The 24,580-nt window shown below is 37.1% G+C and overlaps 1 protein-coding gene across 3 annotated transcripts in view; it reads left to right on the forward strand.

Annotated features, from left to right (window-relative positions):
* C1H21orf91 (chromosome 1 C21orf91 homolog) overlaps positions 1-10,141 on the forward strand; it is a 33,664-nt gene extending 23,523 nt beyond the window's left edge. For all 3 annotated transcript variants that reach the window (XM_036881509.2, XM_036881507.2, XM_036881508.2), the window contains exons 3-5: positions 2,468-3,004; positions 4,028-4,090; positions 5,483-10,141. In XM_036881509.2, the coding sequence (XP_036737404.2) occupies positions 2,468-3,004; positions 4,028-4,090; positions 5,483-5,649 (767 nt within the window). In that variant the 3' untranslated portion in view covers positions 5,650-10,141. The remainder of the gene's footprint in view (positions 1-2,467; positions 3,005-4,027; positions 4,091-5,482) is intronic.
* Positions 10,142-24,580: the final 14,439 nt, after the last annotated feature.

Genomic DNA, 24,580 nt, shown 5'->3' on the forward strand with positions numbered 1-24,580 from the left:
TTTTTTCCTCATGATTATCTGAAAGAATGTGAAATTTATGTTACATTTCTGTATTTTCACAGTAAACTGAATATTCTCTGATACACTCTTCATCTCAACAGATTACTTATATGCATATAATCATGTACTTCTCTGGGTTCCTAGCATTCATTTAGGGATTAAAGTAAAAGCTAAAAGAAAAATTGTTTCTGGAAAAAGAAAAGTTATATTACATTACATAAAAGTTACTACTAAGAAGCAACATTGGATAAAAGATATCTTCAACTTCAGAAGCCCACATTATTCTTCAGATAGGACACCTATTATATTGTCCTATTGTTGAAGCTCTAGGGTACATCACTAAGTTCGTTCTTTCATAAAATTTTTTATCTTTTTTAATACAGTTTCAGAATAAATACAAAAGCAAAGAACAAAATTTAACAGCAAAAATTACTTTCTGTCTACTTAGAACCCATTTTATACACCAGAGAATTTCTTCTCATATAGACTGAAGGAGAAATTTGTAATATACTGTTGTTAGATTCAACTAAGTCATTGCTACATGGATTAGATCTGTGACAACAGACTGAGAATGGGACCACTGATTCTTTGGGGGATTGGCTAACCATCTGATGGCAATGAGACCTAAAAGAGTTCACAAAGAGAACGGAAGCTCTACTACATTTTCCAAAGTTAGTAAAGTAAGCAGGTTTCAAGTTCTCTCTGCTACCTGCTATTTAACCAGACTAGTAAATGTTAGTGTCAGCAGAATGGAATTTTATTTGGTCTATAATTTGTACTGTCTTTCATCTTATTTATCATCTAAACATACATAACAAAACTTTTAATGTTTCTATTCTAATAAGCAAGGTTTGTGAGCTTTTTATGCTAATTTACCTAGTTTTAAAGTTATACAGTGTGTTATCAAAAGAGTTTTGTTTAAGTACTTTTTTTAAGTACTTCAGTTTTGCTGGAAATTTGACCTAATCAGACAATACCAATTGGGGAAAAAAAAAATGCACCTACACAATTGAAGTGCAAGTAACAAAGGAGTAAATAAGATGTGTATGAAATTCTGTTTTAAGTTCAGTCTGAGATAGGGAAGTTTACATCCTAAGAGCAGTTGTTCGCAAGCGTTCACATATGCTTGTATCAGTGTTCAGGACGTATACTCGTATAGCTTATTTGTGAAGGAACTGACAGCCCATTTAGCCCTGGATCAGGCAATCTCAGTAGTCTTACCAGTGGCTGACTTTATATTATTTTAGAATAAATTAAAACCTCACAAGCGCTTTTAAACCTGATTTAACACCATTAAAGTGAAAATGCATCATTATCTTACTATAAGCCAGAGTTTGGAGGTCAGTTAATAAAACTGTTACAACTTCAGTGTTTAAAACAAGGAATACAGAATGTAATTTTTTGATGAGTCAGCTAAAACTTTTTTTTTTTTTTTCCTTTAACCTAGCATCTGAATGGCTCTCCACTTACTGTTTTCAAAACTAAACAGACTTAGACTGGTTAGTTCTGGCAAGCATAAATTCTTGGCTCCACTTTCCTTATTCACCTTCATATAAATGCACTGCTGTTTGACTTTAATAATAAGGCTTGAACTTAGGAAACATGTGAATGTTTTCTATATTTTAAAATGTATATTTGAAGTATAGTCTATATATATTTATATTTTAAAAACAATTGAGTTAGTATACTTAAACTCTACTAAAAGTTAGTAGATAAAAATAATAAGAATATTCCCATTATTATGGTGTGTAATGAACATTTATGAATTGAAGAATAATGCTAGCTGTCATATATTGGCAGATTTAATTTACTGTTATGTGAAAAATAATTATGTGTAATGCAATTCTTCTAGAAGATAAAATTATCTTGATAAAGTTTTAATATGAAACCATTTAGGTGCTTTCATTTTCTTAAAAAAATAAATCTTAACAGTTCATTGACTTTTTGAGGCTTCTATTAATGTGTTTTTCTGGTTCTGGTTTATCTTTCCCCAGTAAAGACAGCTAATAATTTAAGAACATGATTTACTGTGTTTTGGTTGAAAAACAAACTGTCAAGCTTTCCTCTTACTGAGCCTTGTAGTAGAAATTTTTACAAGTGTGTACTTCAGGAGTATTAGTGAAGAAATCACTATAATGTAAAAGCCAAAATTCTATAAATGTAAATTGCCAGTTTAGTTGTATTTTGTTATATTGTAAGCAACAACATGTCTCTGAACTGCAGTTAAAATTGAATCATTAAGTCCTTTAAAAGTCTTTGCTATTCATAAGAATTTAATATTACTGAATATATAATTAAACTGAAGCAGAGGTTATTAGACCATATGTTATTAATAACATTATTCTTTAGCATTTTTCATCTAATTTACAAACTATGTGACTCTGCATTTTGCTAAGATTTGTATCCTCCTAATGCAACTTATAAAAAACAAGATTTTCTCAAGTCTTCTGTTTCTTTTTTTCTATAGGAGTACCAAAATCTAATCTCTTGCACTCCAGTTCGTTAAGGGGCCATAGAGACTGCTTTGAAAAATACCATTTGATTGCAAACCAGGATTGTACTCGATCTAAGCTTTCAAAAAGTACTTATGAAGAAGTTAAAACCATTTTGAGTAAGAAAATAAACTGGATTGTACAATATGCACAAAATAAGGATCTGGATTCAGATTCTGAATGTTCCAAAAATCCCCAGCATCATCTGTTAAATTTCAGGCATAAGCCAGATAAAAAGTTACTCCCACAGTTTGACTCCCAAGTACCAAAATATTCTGCAAAGTGGATAGATGGAAGTACAGGTGGCCTCTCAAACTGTACGCAAAGAATATTGGAGCAAAAGAAAAATACAGACTTTGGGCTTGCTATGCTACAAGACTCTGGTGCCTCTTTACACCACAATAGTGTATTATGGCCTCACAGTCAAAACCAGGCACAGAAAAAAGAAGAGACACTCTCTAGTCCAGAGGCTGATGCTGAGACCCAGCATCCACATTACAGCAGAGGGGAATGTAAGTAAAATGCGGAGAAAGGTAAACGCTGGAGTATTTGGGGGATTTTTCTGTTTTTACATATGTCATGTGCCAAGAATTTTGCTAGATTTGCAAGATTTGGTAGATAGGGTATTTAAATGATAGGATATCTCAATTTTGCTAGGATGAACCCAACACCCTCCATTGGTTCTCTGGAATACTCCTTAGTATGCCCTTAGCATTAGAATTCTGCAGTCCCATCATTTGTTTGCCATTTTAAATTGCTAAACTGAATGGAATCAACAAACTGAACTGGAAAGTTAATAATTATTTAGAAATGCAGCCTCAGCCTTTGGCTAACATACAGTCATGTTGGTAATCCCTACAAGATTAACTGACTGGGGCAGCATTTCAAAAGCAAAAATCTGACATTCATAAAGACCAGAGGTAATGTGTGCACTTACTTTAAAGTTAGAAAAGTGACTCATTCAGTCTGCTTTACTTACACAAGAACTCTCAGAAACTGAGATAATTTTAATTGACTTAAAATCAAGTGATTTTGGAGCTACAAGGGATTTGGGGTATATTTTTATATAACTTCTTGATTCTACATGTGAATTATCTAAGGTTATCTAACCAGATAGACGTATTAATTTTTCAGATTATTTCCATGGTACTTGAAAGTAGTTTTTTTCTCAGACTGTGGATCCTCAACTATGGTAGTGCTTAACTTAAGCAAAATCAACTTGGGTAGTGACTAATACTTTAGAAACAGAATGGGAAATATCAGAATCCAAGGGACGTAATATAAGTATTTTGGGTGAAACTTTTGTTTCAAGTGGAGGTGTACTGAGAGTGACATAAGGAGTTTCTCCTGGGGGTTGTGGTTGGGATTTGAAAACTCCATACTGCAGGAGTTCGAGAATGAACCTAGAGCACTGCTGAACGTTACATAGGCAGATGAATGCAAATGTTTTTTAAAAATAGGATCTTGTGTTAGTGTACAGACAGCTTATTTTCCCAGGTTGTTGTGATAATAATGAATATATTTTCACATTTCAGTGAATTCGATGACGCTTCGTGAGGTAAAGCAACTGAATGCAAAGCTCCAACAGCAAATACAGGGTAAAGAATCCGTGTCAGTACTTCTTGCATGTGAAAATTTTGAAGTAGAAAATCCCCTGAGAGGGCACTGCTAGCTTTATCTGTATTTAAATTTGGAAATGGTTTTAAAACCTGTTAAGAGTTTCCAGAGGAAAAAAAGTAAGAAAGCAACTTCTTTATGAACTGCAGGGGAAATAAGTTTTTCTTGAAGTGAAAATGGAGACTACAGCTTCACCTCCATCTCATTAATGTCTTACTGACTACCTGGTTATCATTCCAGGCACTGCGTGGGTGCGCTCCCCAACAGTTCTTTAAGCAGGTGGTATAGCCTGGTTTAATTGTGAACAATTTCAAACACAAAAGTAGTGAGAATAGTATAATGAACCCCATGACCCATTTTCACCAGCTTCAACTATTATCAAAAGCATAGCTAACTTTCCTTCATGTCTATTGATACCCATTCCTCTTGCCCCACCTCTACTCCCAGCATGGATTACTTTGAAACAAAGCTCAGACAACATACTGTTTTGTCCACAAACCAAAAAAAGTATTTTCTCTAAAACATAACTATTTTTTTAGGCAATCACAGCCTCATTATCACACCTAAAAAGAAAAACCCAGCTAGTAATTCTTCAACATCATCAAATATGATGCTAACACTAATAGTTACCAGTTAGTGTTCACATTCTCCAATTGTCTTTTTTTTTTTCTTTTTACAACTGATTCCCATTTAGGTGAGGAAACTGCACTTCAGAGACATTAAATTTCTTCCAAAGATCATGCATTCAATCAATAACAGAATAAGGGTTCTAACCCCTGTCTTCACACAGCATCTCAGAATAATAACAGTAATAGTAACATATTTATCAAGTACTTATTCTGTGGTAAGTACTTTAAAAGTATCTCATTTAATCCCCATAGTGTCCCTGTTAGGTGCTTCCTATCATTATCAAGGTTATAGATGAGAGGAGATTAAAACATAGTTTAAGTTAACTTTCCTGAAACTCCAAAGAGTAGGAACAAGGATTCAAAATCCAGGTAGTGTGATTCCAAAGCCTCTTAGAGGGGTTTCCAGACCTAGGTATTAATAGGCAGTCATTATCTGTAAGTCATATTCAAATAGAGAAAAATATCTCAGTGGTAGTTGTAACTGCCATATCTGCTGTATGTTTCTATAGTCATTGCTTATGAGTCTTAAGAGGCACTTGATGGAGAAGAGAAATACGGTATTCGAGTTGGCTGTGCAAAGTGTATACCTTCCTAGGATGATCAAAACAACTGTTTCCATGGTGCAAATCGCTTTCATTGCAAACGTTCACCAAATGCATTCTTTTCACTTAGAGTGCTTGAAATATAAATCTGGGGTTAGTTTTCTGTGTACTGAAAATGGAACTACCTTTTAAATCTTTACAGAAGTTTTTGAAGAGTTAACACACCAAGTGCAAGAAAAAGATTCTCTGGCCTCAGAGCTCCACGTCCGCCACATCGCCATTGAACAGCTTCTCAAGAACTATTCCAAGTTACCATGCCTGCAAGTGGGCCGAACAGGAATGAAGTCACATCTACCCATAAACCACTAAACTAAACTTATGCTCAACCTCCTATGCCCTTATGCCCTACCATTTATTGACCTGCCAGGCATGCAAACTTTGAAAATACTGAAGAAAGTTATGGTCCACTTTTTATGGTCATTAAATTTGCAAAATTTAAGGCAGTATTTAACGTCTTTGTCAAATAAAGCAAATCATTACACTCTAGTCTTCTAGGGTTAATTATTTTGGTTCATTTGGGGAATCTTTTTTCCCATAATTACTAAGTGGCCCTCCTTAAGTTACACTTGTGACTACCGTTACAGTGTGATTTTATTAAACATTTTAATGTAATTCACCTGTCAAAACAATAGATTATAAAACTCCTTAGATTAGTCTGAACTACTAAAGATAACTTTTAAGAAGGAAATGGAATTCATAATATCACCTCTTATTTATTAGCAATATTTTAATATGAAAATTTTATATATAAAATCGCTATTTTAGGTACCTTTCCATTCTCTTTATAAATGTGTGTTTGAATTGCTCTGTATATATCACACTCTCATGTATGAATGTTTACCCATATTTCAGATCACTGCATTTTATGCTCTTAATACACTGTTTTTACAACTATTATTTTGTTTCCAAAGATAACGTATTTTGAAGTAGAAATCTAGTTGAATTGTTTTGACTTCTAATAATTCGGATGAAAGAGGAATTAATAACTTTTTAAAGCAAGTGTCCAAGAAAATAAAATACATTATTTTTTTCTAACAAAAAGTTCTGAGTTAGTTCAGAACTGAGGAGATCTGAGAAGCAGATGCTCATCTAGTTTTTGTATGTCAATTTGTCTCCGTAGAAGTAAATGCCTCTTCTATTTCATTAATTCTTTCATTCTGAAGACTTTAATGTGTTAGAATTTGGACAGAGTAAATCAAGCCTCACAAGTCAAATGTAACAATCTTCAAACTGTGCTGCAAAATTGTCTAGTCTTGGAGAAAAATTAAAATTTCTCTATGTGCCACTTCAGATAAAGGTTCAAAAATCCCTGAAGTGTTCAAATTCTCTTACCAACATCACTAAAATTAGTACCCAAAGAAAGTATTGTGAGGTATTTTTCTAGACATTAGAATCTAAAGGAAAAGAGAAAATTGCTTGGCAAAAAAACCCCTCCAATTCCAAGAAATAAGCCCATTTTTAAAAGGATATTCTTTAAAACTTAAAATTACCTGTGATGTTTCCAGAGTTCTGAACTAATAGATTGTCTCAAACAGCTCGTTAAGTTTTTTAATAATATAGTAAAAGTTATTACCAAAGCAGAATTAAAATGGGCCCCAAATTCTGTTTTCAATTTGTTCTTAGAATGTATTTATGAAATATGATCCTTTGCTTGAAAGTATCTACAGAAAAGCCCATTAACTTGGCAGCTTCATGTATAAAGATATGAATGACTTCTGCCTTAAATTTGGCAGCCTGCACTGCTTGGGTCAGATTTTAGTCTTGAACACAAACAGTATTTGACTAAACAAAGAAATGCCTCCATCTACTCAAAACAGCTTTTTGTAATCCTAACGTGTTAAATTTGCCTGAGTATTAATTAATATCTCATTGATTCTGTTTTCTTTGAAGTACGACATAGCTTTTGCAGGGAGCTTTTGAAAGACGCTTTCAATTTCCCTCAATTCTTTAAGTCATCCAAAATGAATTTAAAATCCAGGAAATGGGGATACATTGCCTTAGTTATGGTAAGCTTTAAATTGAATGTGTGCAATATCAAAACCTTTATAAGTTTACAAATTGGATAAAAACATTTCCTGATGATGCCAGTAGTGTCTTAGTGCTTAGTCGTTATGGTCACAATTTTCAAATTTGACTTCACTGTTTTTTGGCATTATTCATTAAGAATGTTACCAGCCAGTGTGCTTGTACACATTTGTGCTTCTGTTTAGATCACTTAGGGACAGTGAAAAAGTTTGGCAAGTGTTGCATTTGATAGGATATATTTCCAGAATATGAGCCATATGCTGTAATACTGAATACAACAGTGTTATCCAAAGAAAGTGTTTGCTTAATTATTTCTTTAAAGGGTTTCTGGCAAATAGGAGCTTTGAGTTTGAAATAGTTGGATGAGATTGTGCCTGTACTAAGGTCTTAGTGCCTGTATTAAGGTTTTAATCGGGACTCTGATTTATTCCACTTAGGTATTTCTACTTAAGCTCTCCAAAGGAAAGGTGCTCTTAAAAAAAGTATCTTCAGTGCTAGTACTCATACTAGTACTTTATTTGGATGAATATTCTAGTCAAAAAATGTTTGTTTTGCACAGCATTTTATCCAAATACTTGGTAAACTAATTTTACATTCCCGTTAGTTTTCTTGGTTGAATATGCATTTATTGGGTATGCTAAAATAAGGATAAGGGACAGAGTTGAGTTCTTTGAGAGACTATGATATTTCACAAATACTGATGACCATATTTGTTATTATGTACAATTGTTAGCACTTTATGAGGAAGTTGAGAAGAAAATCTCATATATACCTTCAGTTTCAAAAATGGCAAAAGAGACTGCCACTGCCAATTAGCCGTTGAATATTCGCAGAGCTTATGTGATTGGGGGTTAAAATAAGACTAATATTTTTTCATGTTAGATCTTATAATTAGACAAGTTGATTTGAGTTTAAAAAATCAGTCTGAAATCAGAAGTGATTTTGACCATACAAGATTGTTCTCTTTAAAATTTTCAAATTTGTTCAGCCTTTTAATTAAGCTAATCTATTTACTTTGAGATTTTCACCCTTTGATTCTAGTATTTACCCAAATTAGTCTTTAAAAAAAAAAAAACGCATGAACTTAGGACACCAATACCAATAACAGATGATGTACGTAGCCGAATAGTGTTTTTGTTCCATTATGTAGTTCCTTAGACACAATGCTGACACAAAGAAATATTCTTAGTATTTAAAATTATATGTTCATTACACCACTAAGTGCCCATTTTTATATACATTTGAGGATTATTTTAAAAATAAATTCATGTTGGAGAGTGATTTCAGAAATATAGTCAAAAATATATTCTATTTTTGTTGGCATCTTGAGATTTCTCAGGTTTTTCATTTTACCATATTCTGTACCATTCTGTAAATGGCTTAAAGTGCTTTCTTTGTTTATATATTTTTTGCCTTGGTGTTCACACTGTTGAGGCTTGTTAGTCAATTTTTGTTAGTTATTTTTGTATCTATTTGTGTGTGTTAATGTTTACCAGTTTGGGTTTTGGTTTGCTTTTAAAAGAAATCCATTTGTCTTATTAATGTGAAACGTAATACAAAATGTATATGCTCTAAACTGTAGTAGAAATTTTTTTTTGATTATCTAGTTTAGTAGGTTGAGGTTAGTGAACACAAAATTAGATTACATGTAATGAAAACTTAAATGGTACATATAAAGTTACCATAGTGTTTTTTTCTGATTTAGTGACAGATGTTATTGGTAGTGCTAAAGTAAGATATGTGAGTGTTAAGTACTTACAGAAGGTTTAGTACTCTACAGAATTTTTAAATACCTTTTGGTCAGAAGTGACTGTGAAGAAGAGAGAGTTGATTTCAGTTCAATTTTTAATTTTAGGTTGATGGAAATAATTACTTGAGGAAACCTATGGAGAAATTCATTAAGAGATAAAACCCTTAACAGATTATTCTTGCCAAGTTGTGTGGTGGTGGGGTGGAAGAGAGTTTATTTACCAGAATAATAAGGTAGTCGGGCTCTGGCACAAGGAAAGGTGTCTGGGAGGAAGGCTGTAATACTGTGTGCAGAATAACGACGATCTATCATGCACATTTTCATTAACTTCATCCTTTCATAATTTCCCTTGTATCTAACCTATTGAGCAACTTGTTCATCTTGCTGTGAACCATTAAGCTTTTTTCATACCTACTTATAATAAACTTGCCCTATTCTTCTCAGTTTAAAAGATGTCCAGATTACAAATGCATTTTAGTAATATTGAATTATTCCAGAATTTTAAGCTTACCAAAGTAAAACAAAGAAAAAAATCATGAAGATAAGTATTGCCCTCCACCTTTCCCCCAAAAAATTGTTAGTTGAACTTTTTCTCAACTGCACATAAAGGGGATTTTAGGAAATGTATGTGTCTTTCAAACACAAAATACTTATTTCCATTCTGCTTCCAAAAGAGCCAGGTTAGAAAGTGTTCAGTAGTGATTTCTGTTAAATGTCATCCCTACTTTGTGTACATGTGTTAACCTTTAAACCTGAGTAACATGTAGTATGGTCATTGAACTTTAATCTCTCTTTGGTATTACAGATTTATTTTACAAAATTGTGCTAAAACCTTTGGGAAAAGAAAAAGAAACTGCAACAGTGAAAACACAAGTTGGTTTCAAAAAAGTTTATTTAGACATTACTTGGCTGTTACACTTTTAAAACTGCAATAATTTATATATTTGTATTGCTCTGCTTTGGAACTGTTAACTGCATATCCTTGTGTCTTTCAGATTTTACAACAATAAAATCACTATTTTGTTATCTGTTAGCTTCAGTGAATATTTTAAGTGCTTTTTTTAATGCTTGACCTGTATGAAGAGTTTCATTTTGCAGGCATAAGGAGTCTATATAGATAATCATCTAACAATTTCTTACTTTTTGTGAGAATCTTTGATACTTAAGTTAATATTACCTCTATCCCAAGAGTCCAGAAGCAGGAAATAAGATTCCTGTGGCTTACTAGATATCTATGCACCTTTAATTGGAGTGTACTTTACATACAATACACAGTTTTAAGTGTGGTTTTGAGTTTTAATAAATGGATACAACTGTACAACCATCACCCCCTTTGTGCCCCTTTCCAATCTCTGCTCCCCATTTCCCTTCCACTGTTCTGATCTCTGTCACCATAATTTTCATTTGCCTGCCTTAGAACTTGATGTAAATGGTATCATACAGTATGTACTTATTTGGCTCTGGCTTTTTTCACTCAATTGGATGCTTTGAAATTCATCCATATAAGCACAAGGATCAGTAATTTGTTCCCCCTCTTTTTTGTGGACTAGTATCCTATGACTGTATTATAATTTGTTATCCATTCACCTGTTGATAGACATTTGAGTTTCCAGTTTGGGGCCAATAGGAATAAAGTATTTTGAAGTTGGCTTTTTAAAAGATACTAAAATAGAATTTTTAAGGTCACTTATGGGTAGCATGAATCTGAATATTAAATTGCCATTTTTTCCCACAAATTTCTAAAATAATTTATAAACTTGTAATAAATAAAACTAGGAAACAAGGACATTTGTACAAAAGAGCAGAGACTGGTTACAAAATAAGGGGGTGTTTCATTATTGAAACATTTAATGGGTTGTTAAGAGACTGTTAATCATCCTTGAAGGTCTCCCCAGAGTCTTAACAGTCTAAGTCAGACAACTTTGTTTTCCAGAAGAGGCAATGAAGACCAAGAGAATGGTTGGGAGAAAGTACTGGAAGAAGCAACAGACCACCAATGAAATTGCTCTGTTTAGCTTTAGCTTGTGACATTAAAGAAATTCATCACTTAACTTTTCTAAGCCTGAACCTACTAAACTAGAGCAAACAGTTGATAAAATGTAAGTTATTGCTGTTTTATCACCTTTGTTCCTGTCCAGTTTCCAGCTTGTTCTTTTTCAAATGGCATTTTAGGAGCTGGAATAATTTGCAGGTCCCTTAGGCACTGGCAAGTAGGTGTGAATGTGTGGGGGGAAAGGAGGGAGAGCTGCAGGCAGCCCAGTGCCATTACACCGTTTATATATATATTGATATTCTAAATAATTTGTAAAATGTTCTTAAAATCTTTTAAATATTTTAGAATCTGCTGTAGGTGATGCCTTAGATCCTTTCTCTTAAATTCCACTTAACCTGTAGTTTACATCAGTGGATTTTAATTTTGTTGTTTGCACCTGAATTCCATTCCAGTGAGGCAAGAACTTAATTCCAAGCTCCCTTGCAACTAGGACACCTCACCCTGATTGGTGAAGCAAAGAAACTCTTTAGGGGAGGATGCATGTGGAGAGCAGCGGAGTCTCACATCAATAGTGGAAACATCCTGCGTCCCATATCCAGTGGGGGCAACTGATAAGCTCCTACTGTGTGGTGTTGAGTAGCTGTTGCTCTTGTGTGAATTTGGCCATGAAACGACTTACTCAATCACCTTTGTTCCTGCTTGGTTTCCAAGCCATCTGGGTGATCTCTGCCTTTTGAATACAGTTCACCTTTGAACAACGTAGGGGTTAGAAGCGCTGAATCCCCACGCAGTTGAAAATCCATGTATAAATTGACTTCCCAAAAACATAACTATTAATAGCCTACTATTGACCAGAATCCTTACCAATAACATAACAGTCAAATTAACACATGTTTATGTTATATGTATTATATATTCTTAGTAAGCCAGAGAAAAGAAAATGTTAAGGAAATCAAAGTAATTTACAGTACAGTACTGTGTCAATACTCTGTGTCCTGTTAACAAGGTGAGTCAACTGTCAGTACCTCTATCAAGTCTGTCATATAATACAAAATATTACTAATATTAGATGTCAGTAATAAAAATGTGAAAAAGAAATTCATGTTTATCAGTGCATGAATTGTTAGAGCCATAAATAAAGAAGAAGCCACAATGTATGGTAGCCTAATGTAATCGATGTGATTATTTCACCGTAACCTAGCCTATTCATAATATTCATAATACAGTAGTAGCAAACATCATTAATTTTTTGAAAACCACTTACCTGTGATGATGGGCTGATAGGCAGTTTCTCCAATTACATGAGAGAGAGGTATATTGTACAGTAATGTAATTACTGGAGAGCAAAGTTATAAAACATCTTGTTCAACAAAAGATTGGCAGCTGGTGTTTATTTTTCCCCTTCAAGGCTTTGGGGGTCTTGCCTCTTCATAGATTAAGGGCAGTCCTGATCATAAACCCAACTGCATTTGCACAAAACAGTGGAGTTGGCCGATCCTTTCTCGCCTTAAATCCTAGTTCCCACTTCTCTTCCTTACTGATAAACATCCTTTGTGGCATTTTTTCCAGAATAGTGCACTTTCATCTGCGTTAAAAACTTGTTCAGGCAGATACCCTTTTCTCCTCAATGATTTCCTTAATAGCGCTGGAGAACTTGTCTTCTGCCTCTTGGTCAGCAGAAGCTGTTTCTCCTGTTAATCTTGACATTTTCTAAGCCAAACCTCTTTCTAAAATTATCAAGCCATCCTTAGCTGACATTAAATTCTCCAGCTCTAGGTCTTCACCTTCCTTTTGCTTTAAGTTGTCACACAATGACCACTTTTTCTCTAATCATGTTAGAGTTTATAGATACACCTTTCTTACAGCAATCCTGCACCTGCAGAAAATTTTCAATAGGGGGTAAAACAGGTGTTTCACAAAAAATGAAAGGTTTTCATGACTTCTTATTGTGATAAGCAGTTTACTGGAGGCCAACTGCCCATGTGGAGATGGCTACCATAAGAGGGTGCTTTAAGTGGATATGCGCAGCACTTGAGCTCACTGTAATAGCAATGAGAAGGGGCTACAAAATTACTAATTAGAACAGCATGTATTACAGTTAATTTTCTGCAGGTGTGACAATACTGCATCTTTACCCTTGTTTCTGTTTATCTTGACTGTGAATGGCACCATGTGTGGTCTTTAAATGTGTGCATGTTTTCATAAATTTTAATATATTTGTATTTTATGGTAGCACATGACAGACTAGTGTCTACATGTTTTATGTGTGCATGGCATATCTTTTTCCTTAATTTCCTCAGTATCTCTAGGCTACATGGTTCATCTGAAAGCTTTTTCAAATTGTTGCAAATGTCCAATAATTTTTGAATGTTTATTGAAAAAATATATATGCAGCATAGAACCACATAGTTTTTTCAAACTTGTGTTATTCAGAGGTCAAATGTAAACTCCTTTTCAGCCTAAGTCAACTTGTTGCTTTCTCTGGCTTGCAACTCTGGACCGTTACACTCCATCCACTGAGTCCACATCCAATACTCTCCTGCTCTGAGATCTCACTAAATTGGTTTCAAAAGTGAAGTGCTAAGAGCCAACACATAACTATGCTTCAGGACTTCCTGGGCTGCCTGTTGGGTCAGCTTAAACATGGGAAATTCTGAAGAGAAATTAAACGTTTTGGTAACATAGATGTCAGTTTTCCTGTTCATTGTTCACAAGTGGGGTGACTTTGGAGAACCTCCCACTGCCCTACTCTAATTGCTGAAAGTGCTCATAGTTGGTATCCACTGGATCTTAGAAGAGATGGACTAACAGAAACGGTGATGATTATAACTTTGGCTCTGGGCTTGGCCTGTGTTCTCCCTGGTAATACAAATGACTGCCAGGCCAGTAAGCATCTGTCGAATGAATGAGACTTCAGAACCAGCACTGGAATTGCATGTCTTCTCAAAGTAAATCACAGCCCCTCAAAAATGCCTGAGGCTCTCATGCAATGACTGAATACCCCACCTTCTCTCCACACACACCAGGATGCTATGTCAGGCCTTTGATAACTCTCACTTCTCCTGTCTCAGTTTCTCCTTCAAACGTGTGGTTCCTGAGTTTTTTTTTTTGTTTGTTTGTTTGTTTGTTTGTTGGTATCATTAATCTACACTTACATGAAGAACATTATGTTTACTAGGCTCCCCCCTTCACCAAGTTCCCCCCCACAAACCCCATTACAGTCATGGTCCATCAGCATAGTAAGATGCTGCAGAATCCCTACTCATCTTCTCTGTGTTGTACAGCCCACCCCGTGCCCCCACACACATTACACATACTAATTGTAATACCCCCTTTCTTCTTCCCCACCCTTATCCCTCCCTTCCCATGCATCCTCCCCAGTCCCTTTCCCTTTGGTAACTGTTAGTCCATTCTTGGGTTCTGTGATTGTGCTGCTGTTTTGTTCCTTCAGTTTTTCTTTGTTCTTATACTCCACATATGAGTGAAATGATGTGATACTTGACTCTCTTCGCCTGGATTATTTCACTGAGCATAATACCCTCTAGCTCCATCCATGTTGTTGCAAATGGTAGGATTTGTTTTCTTCTTATGGCTGAGTGATATTACATTGTGTATATGTACCACATCTTCTTTATCCATTCATCTACTGATGGACACTTAGGTTGCTTCCATTTCTTGGCTATTGTAAATAGTGCTGTGATAAACACAAGGGTGCATCTGTCTTTTTCAAACTGGGTGGCTGCATTCTTAGGGTAAATTCCTAGAAGTAGGATTCCTGGGTCAAATGGTATTTCTATTTTGAGCATTTTGAGGAATCTCCATACTGCTTTCCACAATAGTTGAACTAATTTACATTCCCACCAGCACTGTAGGAGGGTTCCCCTTTCTCCACAACCTCGCCAACATTTGTTGTTGTTTGTCTTTTGGATGGTGGCAATCCTTATTGGTGTGAGGTGATATCTCATTGTGGTTTTAATTTGCATTTCTCTGATGATTAGTGATGTGGAGCATCTTTTCATGTGTCTGTTGGCCATCTGGGTTTCTTCTTTAGAGAAGTGTATATTCAGCTCCTCTGCCCATTTTTTAATTGGATTATTTGCTTTTTGTTTGTTGAGGTATGTGAGCTCATTATATATTTTGGATGTCAGCCCTTTATTGGATCTGTCATTTATGAATATATTCTCCCATACTGTAGGATACCTTTTTGTTCTAATGATGGTGTCCTTTCCTGTACAGAAGCTTTTCAGCTTGATATAGTCCCAATTGTTCATTTTGCTTTTGTTTCCCTTGCCCAGGGAGATATGTTCATGAAGAAGTCGCTCATGTTTATGTCCAAGAGATTTTTGCCTATGTTTTTTCTAAGAGTTTTATGGTTTCATGACTTATATTCAGGTCTTTGATCCATTTCGATTTTACTTTTGTGTATGGGATTAGACAGTGATCCAGTTTCATTCTCTTACATGCAGCTGTCCAGTTTTGCCAGCACCATCTGTTGAAGAGACTGTCATTTCTCCATTGTATGTCCATGGCTCCTTTATCAAATATTAATTGACCATATATGTTTGGGTTAATGTTTGGAGTCTTTATTCTGTCCCACTGGTCTGTGGCTCTGTTCTTGTGCCAGTACCAAATTGTCTTGATTACTATGGCTTTGTAGTAGAGCTTGAAGTTGGGGAGTGAGATCCCCCCCACTTTATTCTTCCTTCTCAGGATTGCTTTGGCTATTCGGGGTCTTTGGTGTTTCCATATGAATTTTTGAACTATTTGTTCCAGTTCGTTGAAGAATGCTGTTGGTAATTTGATAGGGATTGCATCAAATCTGTATATTGCTTTGGGCAGGATGGCCATTTTGACGATATTAATTCTTCCTAGCCAGGAGCATGGGATGAGTTTCCATTTGTTAGTGACCTCTTTAATTTCTCTTAAGAGTGTCTTATAGTTTTCAGGGTATAGGTGTTTCACTTCCTTGGTTAGGTTTATTCCTAGGTATTTTATTCTTTTTGATGCTATTGTGAATGGAATTGTTTTCCTCATTTCTCTTTCTATTAGTTCATTGTTAGTGTATAGGAAAGCCACAGATTTCTGTGTGTTAATTTTGTATCTTGCAAATTTGCTGAATTCTGATATTAGTTCTAGTAGTTTTGGAGTGGAGTCTTTAGGGTTTTTTATGTACAATATCATGTCATCTGCAAATAGTGACAGTTTGACTTCTTCTTTACCAATCTGGATTCCTTGTATTTCTTTGTTTTGTCTAATTGCCATGGCTAGGACCTGCAGTACTATGTTGAATAACAGTGGAGAGAGTGGGCATCCCTGTCTTGTACCCAATCTCAGAGGAAAAGCTTTCAGCTTCTCACTGTTCAGTAATATGTTGGCTGTGGGTTTATCATATATGTATGGCCTTTATTATGTTAAGGTACTTGCCCTCTATGTCCATTTTGTTGAGAGTTTTTATCATGAATGGATGTTGAATTTTGTCGAATGCTTTTTCAGCATCTATGGAGATGATCATGTGGTTTTTGTCCTTCTTATTTATGTGGTGGATGATGTTGATGGATTTTCGAATGCTGTACCATCCTTGCATCCCTGGGATGAATCCCACTTGGTCATGGTGTATGATCCTTTTGATGTATTTTTGAATTCGGTTTGCTAATATTTTGTTGAGTAGTTTTGCATCTACGTTCATCAGGGATATTGGTCTGTAATTTTCTTTTTTGATGGGGTCTTTGCCTGGTTTTGATATTAGGGTGATGTTGGCTTCATAGAATGAGTTTGGGAGTATTCCCTCCTCTTCTACTTTTTGGAAAACTTTAAGGAGAATAGGTATTATGTCTTCTCTGCATGTCTGATAAAATTCCAAGGTAAATCCATCTGGTCCAGTGGTTTTGTTCTTGCGTAGTTTTTTGATTACCAATTCAATTTCTTTGCTGGTAATTGGTTTGTTTAATTATTGTGTTTGTTCCTTGGTCAGTCTTGGAAGGTTGTATTTTTCTAGGAAGTTTTCCATTTCTTTTAGCTTTTCCAGCTTGTTAGCATATAGGTTTTCATAGTATTCTCTAATAATTCTTTGTATTTCTGTGGGGTCCATCATAATTTTTCCTTTCTCATTTCTGATTTTGTTGATGTGTGTTTATTCTCTTTTTCTCTTAATAAGTCTGGCTAGAGGCTTATCTATTTTGTTTATTTTCTCAAAGAACCAGCTCTTGTTTTCATTGATTTTTTTCTATTGTTTTATTCTTCTCAATTTGATTTATTTCTCCTCTAATCTTTATTATGTCCCTCCTTCTGCAGACTTTAGGCCTCATTTGTACTTCTTTTTCCAATTTCAATAATTGTGACATTAGACTATTCATTTGGGATTTTTCTTCCTTCTTTAAATATGCCTGGATTGCTATATACTTTCCTCTTAAGACTGCTTTCGCTGCGTCCCACAGAAGTTGGGGCTTTGTTTCCGTATATTGCTTGATCTCTATTTAATTTGGTCATTGATCCATTGATTATTTAGGAGCATGTTGTTTAGCCTCCATGTGTTTGTGAGCCTTTTTGCTTTCTTTGTACAGTTTATTTCTAGTTTTATGCCTTTGTGGTCTGAAAAGTTGGTTGGTAGAATTTCAATCTTGAATTTACTGAGGCTCTTTTTGTGGCCCAGTATGTGGTCTATTCTGCAGAATGTTCCATGTGCACTTGAGAAGAATGTGCATCCTGCTGATTTTGGGTGTAGAGTTCTGAATATGTTTGGTAGGGCCATCTGTTCTAGTGTGTTGTTCAGTGCCTCTGTGTCCTTACTTATTTTCTATCTGGTAGATCTATCCTTTGGAGTGAATGGTGTGTTGAAGTCTCCTAAAATGAGTGCATTGCCTTCTATTTCCTCCTTTAGTTCTGTTAGTATTTGTTTCACATATGCTGGTGCTCCTGTGTTTGGTGCTTATATATTTATAATGGTTATATCCTCTTGTTGGTCTGACCCCCTTATCATTATGTAATGTCCTTCTTTACCTCTTGTTACTTTCTTTGCTTTGAAGTCTATTTTGTATGATACTAGTATTGCAACAGCTGTTTTTTTCTCCTTGTTGTTTGCATGAAATATCTTTTTCCATCCCTTGACTTTTAGTCTGTGTATGTCTTTGGGTTTGAGGTGAGTGTCTTGTAAGCAGCATATGGATGGGTTTTGCTTTTTTATCCATTCTATTACTCTGTGTCTTTTGATTGGTGCATTCAGTCCATTTACATTTAGGGTGATTATTGAAAGACATGTACTTACTGCCATTGCAGGCTTTAGATTCGTGGTTACCAAAGGTTCAAGGTTAGCTTCTTTAAAAATATTCCTGTCTAACTTAACTCGCTTACTGAGCTATTATAAACATTGTCTGATGATTCTTTATTTCTATCCCTTCTTATTCCTCCTCCTCTATTCTTTATATGTTGGGTGTTTTATTCTGTGCTCTTCTGTGTTTTCTTTGACTGCTTTTGTGGGTACTTGATTTTATTTTTTGCCTTTAGTTAGTATTTGGTTGGTCTGCTTTCTTTACTGTGATTTTATTTTCTCTGGTGACATCTATTTAGCCTTAGGAGTGCTCCCATCTAGAGCAGTCCCTCTAACATACCCTGTAGAGGTGGTTTGTGGGAGGCAAATTCCCTCAACTTTTGCTTGTCTAGAAATTGTTTAATCCCTCCTTCATATTTAAATGATAATCATGTTGGATATAGTATTCTTGGTTCAAGGCCCTTCTGTTTCATTGCATTAAATATATCATGCCTTTCTCTTCTGGCCTGTAAGGTTTCTGTTGAGAAGTCTGATGATACCCTGATGGGTTTTCCTTTGTAGGTGACCTTTTTCTTCTCTCTAGCTGACTTTAAAATTCTGTCCTTGTCCTTGATCTTTGCCATTTTAATTATTATGTGTCTTGGTGTTGTCCTCTTTAGGTCCCTTCTGTTGGGAGTTCTGTGTATTTCTGTGATCTGAGCGACTCTTTCCTCCCCCAGTTTGGGGAAGTTTTCAGCAATTATTTCTTCAAATACACTTTCTATCCATTTTTCTCTCTCTTCTTCTTCTGGTACCTGTATAATGTGGATATTGTTCCTTTTGGGTTGGTCACACAGTTCTCTTAATACTGTTTCATTCCTTGAGATCCTTTTATCTCTCTCTGTGTCAGCTTCTATGCATTCCTGTTCTCTGGTTTCTAATCCATCAATGGCCTCTTGCGTCTCATCCATTCTGCTTTTAAATCCTTTCAGAGATTGTTTTATTTCTGTATTCTCGCTTCTTAGCTCTTGCATATTTCTCTGCTAGTCCATCAGCATAGTTATGACCTTTCTTTTGAATTATTTTTCAGGAAGACTGGTTAGGTCTATCTCCCCAGATTCCTTCTCAGGGGAGATGGTCTGAGTTAATCTGGTCTGTATCAAATTCTTCTGCCTTTTCATAGTGATAGAGATAGTCGTGGGTAGTTGACACGTGTCACCTGGGAGAACGTCCCTTCTTGCTAGTTTGTGGCCCTCCTCTCCTGGGAGAACGGCAACCTCTAGCAGCTTGTGCTGGGCAGCTGTGCGCAGATGGGGTCTCTGATTCTTGCCCCACCGCTGTGAAGGAAGGTCCGCACGCAGTTGCTTCGGGCTGCTCTATGGCGAGGTCGCGCCGGGGTGGAACGGGCAGGAGACTGTTTATCACCATGAGGGGCCTCGGAGCTGCACTGCCACCCAGGAGGTTAGGGCGCCCGGAGTTCCCCAGGTTCCCAGCTGCTAAGCTGATTGTTCTGGGACGCCACCGTCCAGCTATGGGGTCCCTGTCCCTTTAAGACTTTCAAAGGGCACTCGCTTTTCTTTGTCCCAGGGGTGCTGGCTGCAGGGACCTGCTCAGAGATTTTACTGCCCCATTCCCCTAGTATCTAGCACCCCACGCACTGTGTGTCTGCGCTCCAGTGCAGATGGTTAGGGTTGGGTGTTTAGCAGTCCTGGGCTCCCTCTCCTTCACTGCTCCGACTCCTCTCCTCCTGCCGGGAGCTGGGGTGAGGGGCGCTCGGGTCCCGCCAGGCCGCGGCTTGTATCTTACCCCCTTCCCGAGGTGCTGGGTTCTCGCAGGTGTAGATGTAGTCTGGCTGTTGTCCTGTATCTTCTGGTCTCTCTTTTCGGAATAGTTGTATTTGTTGTATTTTCAAAAATATATGTATTTGGGAGGAGATTTCTGCTGCTCTACTCATGCTGCCATCTTGGCTCCCTATTCCTTAACTGGGTTTTAATGGAACATGTCACTTGGCTGTACCTTCAGGGTTTCTGATTGTAAGTCAGGATGTGACCCAAGCGTTTTTACCTACAAATTCCCAGGTGATGCCAATGCAGCTGATCTACACTGCACTTTGCAGACCACTGCTCCAAACAGCTCACTTCCTATAAAGTGGTACTACTACTGCCCTGTTGTCTTACCAGAGGTTTCCATCCAAGCAAGTTCACCAGGTTCGGTTAGACCAAATCACACAAGGAGGCATTGTGGGAAGAGACTTTATACCCACCTTTACTCTCATGGTGGCAGGTCAGTCACTAGAATCCTGTCCACTCAGAACAAGTCTGCAGGCAGCAAGCCGGTCTCTGCCTCTGGGCCTCTCTGTCCTTGACCCCACTCCAGGCTCTGCTCTCCAGCAGCTGTACAGCCAGAGCGCAGGGCAGAGCTCTTTATATAGTCAGTAATGATGTATTGCCTACACGTGAGCAAGCCCACCACAGCCAGGGGAGAATCCTGGCCATATGAACTTTCATTTTCTCTAGCCTGCTCAGACTTTTCTAGATTACCATTGCCTAAAGAATCAAAACCAGTCCTCACAGCACAGCATTAAAAGCCTTCACCATTTGGCTCCCACCTACTTCCTATTTTAGTTCTTTCCTCACACTGAAATTTTGTTGTGCCAGAGCTATGACAAGTCCTGTAGCTTCATGTACAAGGGATATAAACGTCAGCAAGACGTTTTGTTTGACTGGAAAGGATTCTGCTCAGAGAGGAAATAAAAACTGAAAACACCCATTGGATTTAGCAACTAGGAATTCAGTGAGAACAGTTTTAGCAGACCTATGGGAGCAAAAGTAGATCACAGTGAACTGAAGTATAGGCACGGAGGTAGGATAGTGGATTTGGGGTGTAAGCTCTAAGAAGTTTAATCATAAAGTGAAGTTGAGGAAATCAGGATGTGTGTCCAAAGTTATTTTTTTTAAGTTGTGAAGTACTTGAACATGAGTCTTGAAAGGACAGATCCAGAGGAAAGGCTAAAGAGAGAGAGGTAGCAATAATCAAAGGAGTAAAGTATTGAAGAGGCAGACTAGGACAGCACACCTAGAATGATTTGTCTCTGAAGAGGTTTAGGATCACCTCAGGCTTTGACACGGGAGATAAGGTAAGACTGCAGGTGAATGTGTTTGAGGGAGATTGGCTGGAGAGTAAGCTGAGCAACTACCTACCTGGCCGTTTCGATTTTCCATGAGAGAACAGAAAAAGATGATAGGATAAGAGGCTCAGCAAAGTGGCGAAGTGCTAAATAGCTGCTACCAGAGGACAGAGAGAGAGAGGCCCTGGCTGCACAGGAGGGTTGCCAGGCTGGTTAGAAGAGGCAGAGACTGCAATCTATCACTCCCTATTAATCAAATTTCTCTGAATTTACATTCAGATTTTGTTGCTGTAAATACATACAGGGAAGGAGTATTTTTGCAATTGGAGTAAACTAAACTGAGAACACTACTGAAAATAGATTAGAATTTGAGACTCAGATAAATTTCAAAAAGAAAATTCACACACAAAAAAACCCTACCCAATAGATAAAATTTCAATTCTGGGAAAAATGAGAAATTTGAAAAGCTACCTCAAATAATGTGTAGAGGAAAAGACGAGTTCTGTGACTTAAGAAATAATTTTCATCTGTCCCCTCAGTAGTCTCTCAGGCAGATTCTCTCAGGCCAGAGTGAACTGACTCTATTTTGAAGGCCAAGCCCTTATATGTCAGTTGATATCAAGCTTCAGCAGAGGGAAGCAGAAAAGTACCTGACCTAGATAAAGGGATGTTTGTAAGAGGCTAGTCGGTATGCAGAATGTGGAAGGAAGCCAAGACAGAGCTTCAAATCTGTAACTTCAAAGCAGAGCCAAGGCCATGTACAAGGGGAAGGATACTTCTGGGGGAAAGAGGCAGCGGAGTTGACAGTGATGAAGGCGGAAGAGGAAGTCATGATGAGCAAGGCCTTTGCTAGGCTGACGCTTGGGAACTTGGGCTCTGACCCTCCTCTGCCACTCCTGGGCACCCCACCTCTCTGAGCCTCAGTGTTCTCATCTGTGAAACATGAAATTGGATTTGGTGATCATTAGGAGAACTTTCAGCTCTAACACTCTATACAAGAGAATAAATTTTGAGAAATATGGGATGGAAAATCTCCCCAGCCCCTGCATGAACAGTAGAACTGAACTAAAAGGACATAAAAGAAGGGTGATTTCATTTAAGAAGAAACTGTAAGGTGCTTTTACAACACTATATTTCTATGATCATCTATGACAAAGAGAAAAAACAGAATCAACCTGGCTTATAAACAGGTATATAATTCTTTATGTACTATTTGTAGAAAGAAAAAAAAAGACCAAATCTTGGCACCTCATAACTCTCCCACATTCTTATATCAGGGAAAAATATTTGGGGAGACTGTTCTTTTCGGAGTAACAGTGGGATGTTTCTCCCATGTGGTCAAAAGCTGGGCGGGTCACAGCTCCTGAACACTAGCTCAGACACTTCCACCTATGCATGGAAAACAAAATGTAAAAGCAGTGTGGCAAGCTTTTTAGTAGGCCATAATTTATTCAGTCAGTAGAACTGTCCTTTATTCTGAGATTACAACTTTCCTAATATGGGAGGTAGAAAATGGTTCCGTCATGAAGTGATAGTAGCAATAGATAATAGGTTTTTTTTATTTGCTTAGTTTTGAATCCTTACTTGGTAAAAACAGAAATCGCATTCTTATGTTGGTGCATAAGGGTTCTCCAGAGAAACAAAACCAAAGGTATATGTACATGAAAAGAGAAATTGATTTTAGGGAAGTACTCACACAGTTGAGGGGGCTGGCAAGTCCAAAAATCACCTCATCCACACAGCTGTCTGTACGATCTCCAGAGAAGGACACACATTCAAGAGGCTCTTAGACTATTTTGAATTTTTCTGTGTGTTCTAAGAGAGCTTAGAGGAACAGCTTTTCATTATTTTTAAAATAATCCTTTGTGTAACCAAGACAGTTATCTAATTATCCTTTTTTCTCTCAATCTGGTGTTTGGTGTTAAACTATTTGAAGACTGAGTTTTATACAAAAAGTAAAAGATACACACAGTTCCTAGAAGATTCAATACCAAATAAGTTTAGATACATTATTGACGGTTTTAGAATATTAACGGGTTTGCACCTTTCTTATTCTCCTTACTGTCTCCTACCTCCACCCCACAGATAACTCTCCGGGGAGTTATTTTGTATTAAAGAAAGATACCACTCAATCTCAACCGTGGCCAGCCCAAAGCGCACATTTTTTAAACAAATTTCAGTGGACCTGGTGGTAGAAGAGCTCTAGAGCTCCCCACGGCTAACTGGGTAAATGATGACATTTTGCCCTGTCTCCCTGTGGGGAGGCTGTTCCCTGTTGTGCTGATGAGACAGCTCTGCGCATAGACAAGGCAGCACCTGGGCCTCCTGCTAAGTTTGTCTCTAGTAACTGCCACACTGCTTCTCATAACAGCCCCCGGAACATGGGGGGCCCTGTGCACTTCTACCCTCCAGAGAGAGTGAGGGAGCTTCCCTTGCTTCACAGAAAATAAATGCAGGGGAGTTGAGCAAGTGACACGCAAAGCCACATCCCCTTTTCTTCCGCCTCCTCTCCTCTTCATACCCGTGGTGGGCAAAGTGCCAGCTGGCAGACACTCACATCCTGCGGCCGCACTGCTTTTCATCAAGGTGTGGATGGGATTTCTGTCCCAGACTGACACAGACTGCTCTCATCTCAGAGAACAAAGTGAACCAGCATGTGGGAAATAGAAATATCATAGGAAACCAGTAAATATGTGGCACTAAAGAGGCTTTTGAGAGTCTCATAGCTTTGACTTCATTTGATCTTGTTTAGTTTCATTTTATGAAAGCACTTCCTTCAAAAAATTTTTTTTAAATCCTTCAAGAACAACTAAAGTATAATATATATATATATAAATAAAGCTACATGAAAAACAAGGGCATTTATTGGAGTAAAGCCCCCTTCCCATTGTTCTCAATGATGCCACCCCTGCCTCAAAACTGCCATCTACACCAGAGCTATAGGTCAGCTGTGACTAACCAGCAGGCCCTGGGGATCCTCAAAATACTGCTTGGAAACTGCTTATCTAGTCTCACCCCTTTCTATAGCCTAAATCTCTTAAGGAACTTCTAAATCTCCTACAGACCTTCTTCATCACAGAGTCAAGAAACCCCAAATCTCCT

The sequence above is a fragment of the Manis pentadactyla genome, chromosome 1 (genome assembly GCF_030020395.1).
Source record: "Manis pentadactyla isolate mManPen7 chromosome 1, mManPen7.hap1, whole genome shotgun sequence".
NCBI classification, from domain to species: domain Eukaryota; kingdom Metazoa; phylum Chordata; class Mammalia; order Pholidota; family Manidae; genus Manis; species Manis pentadactyla.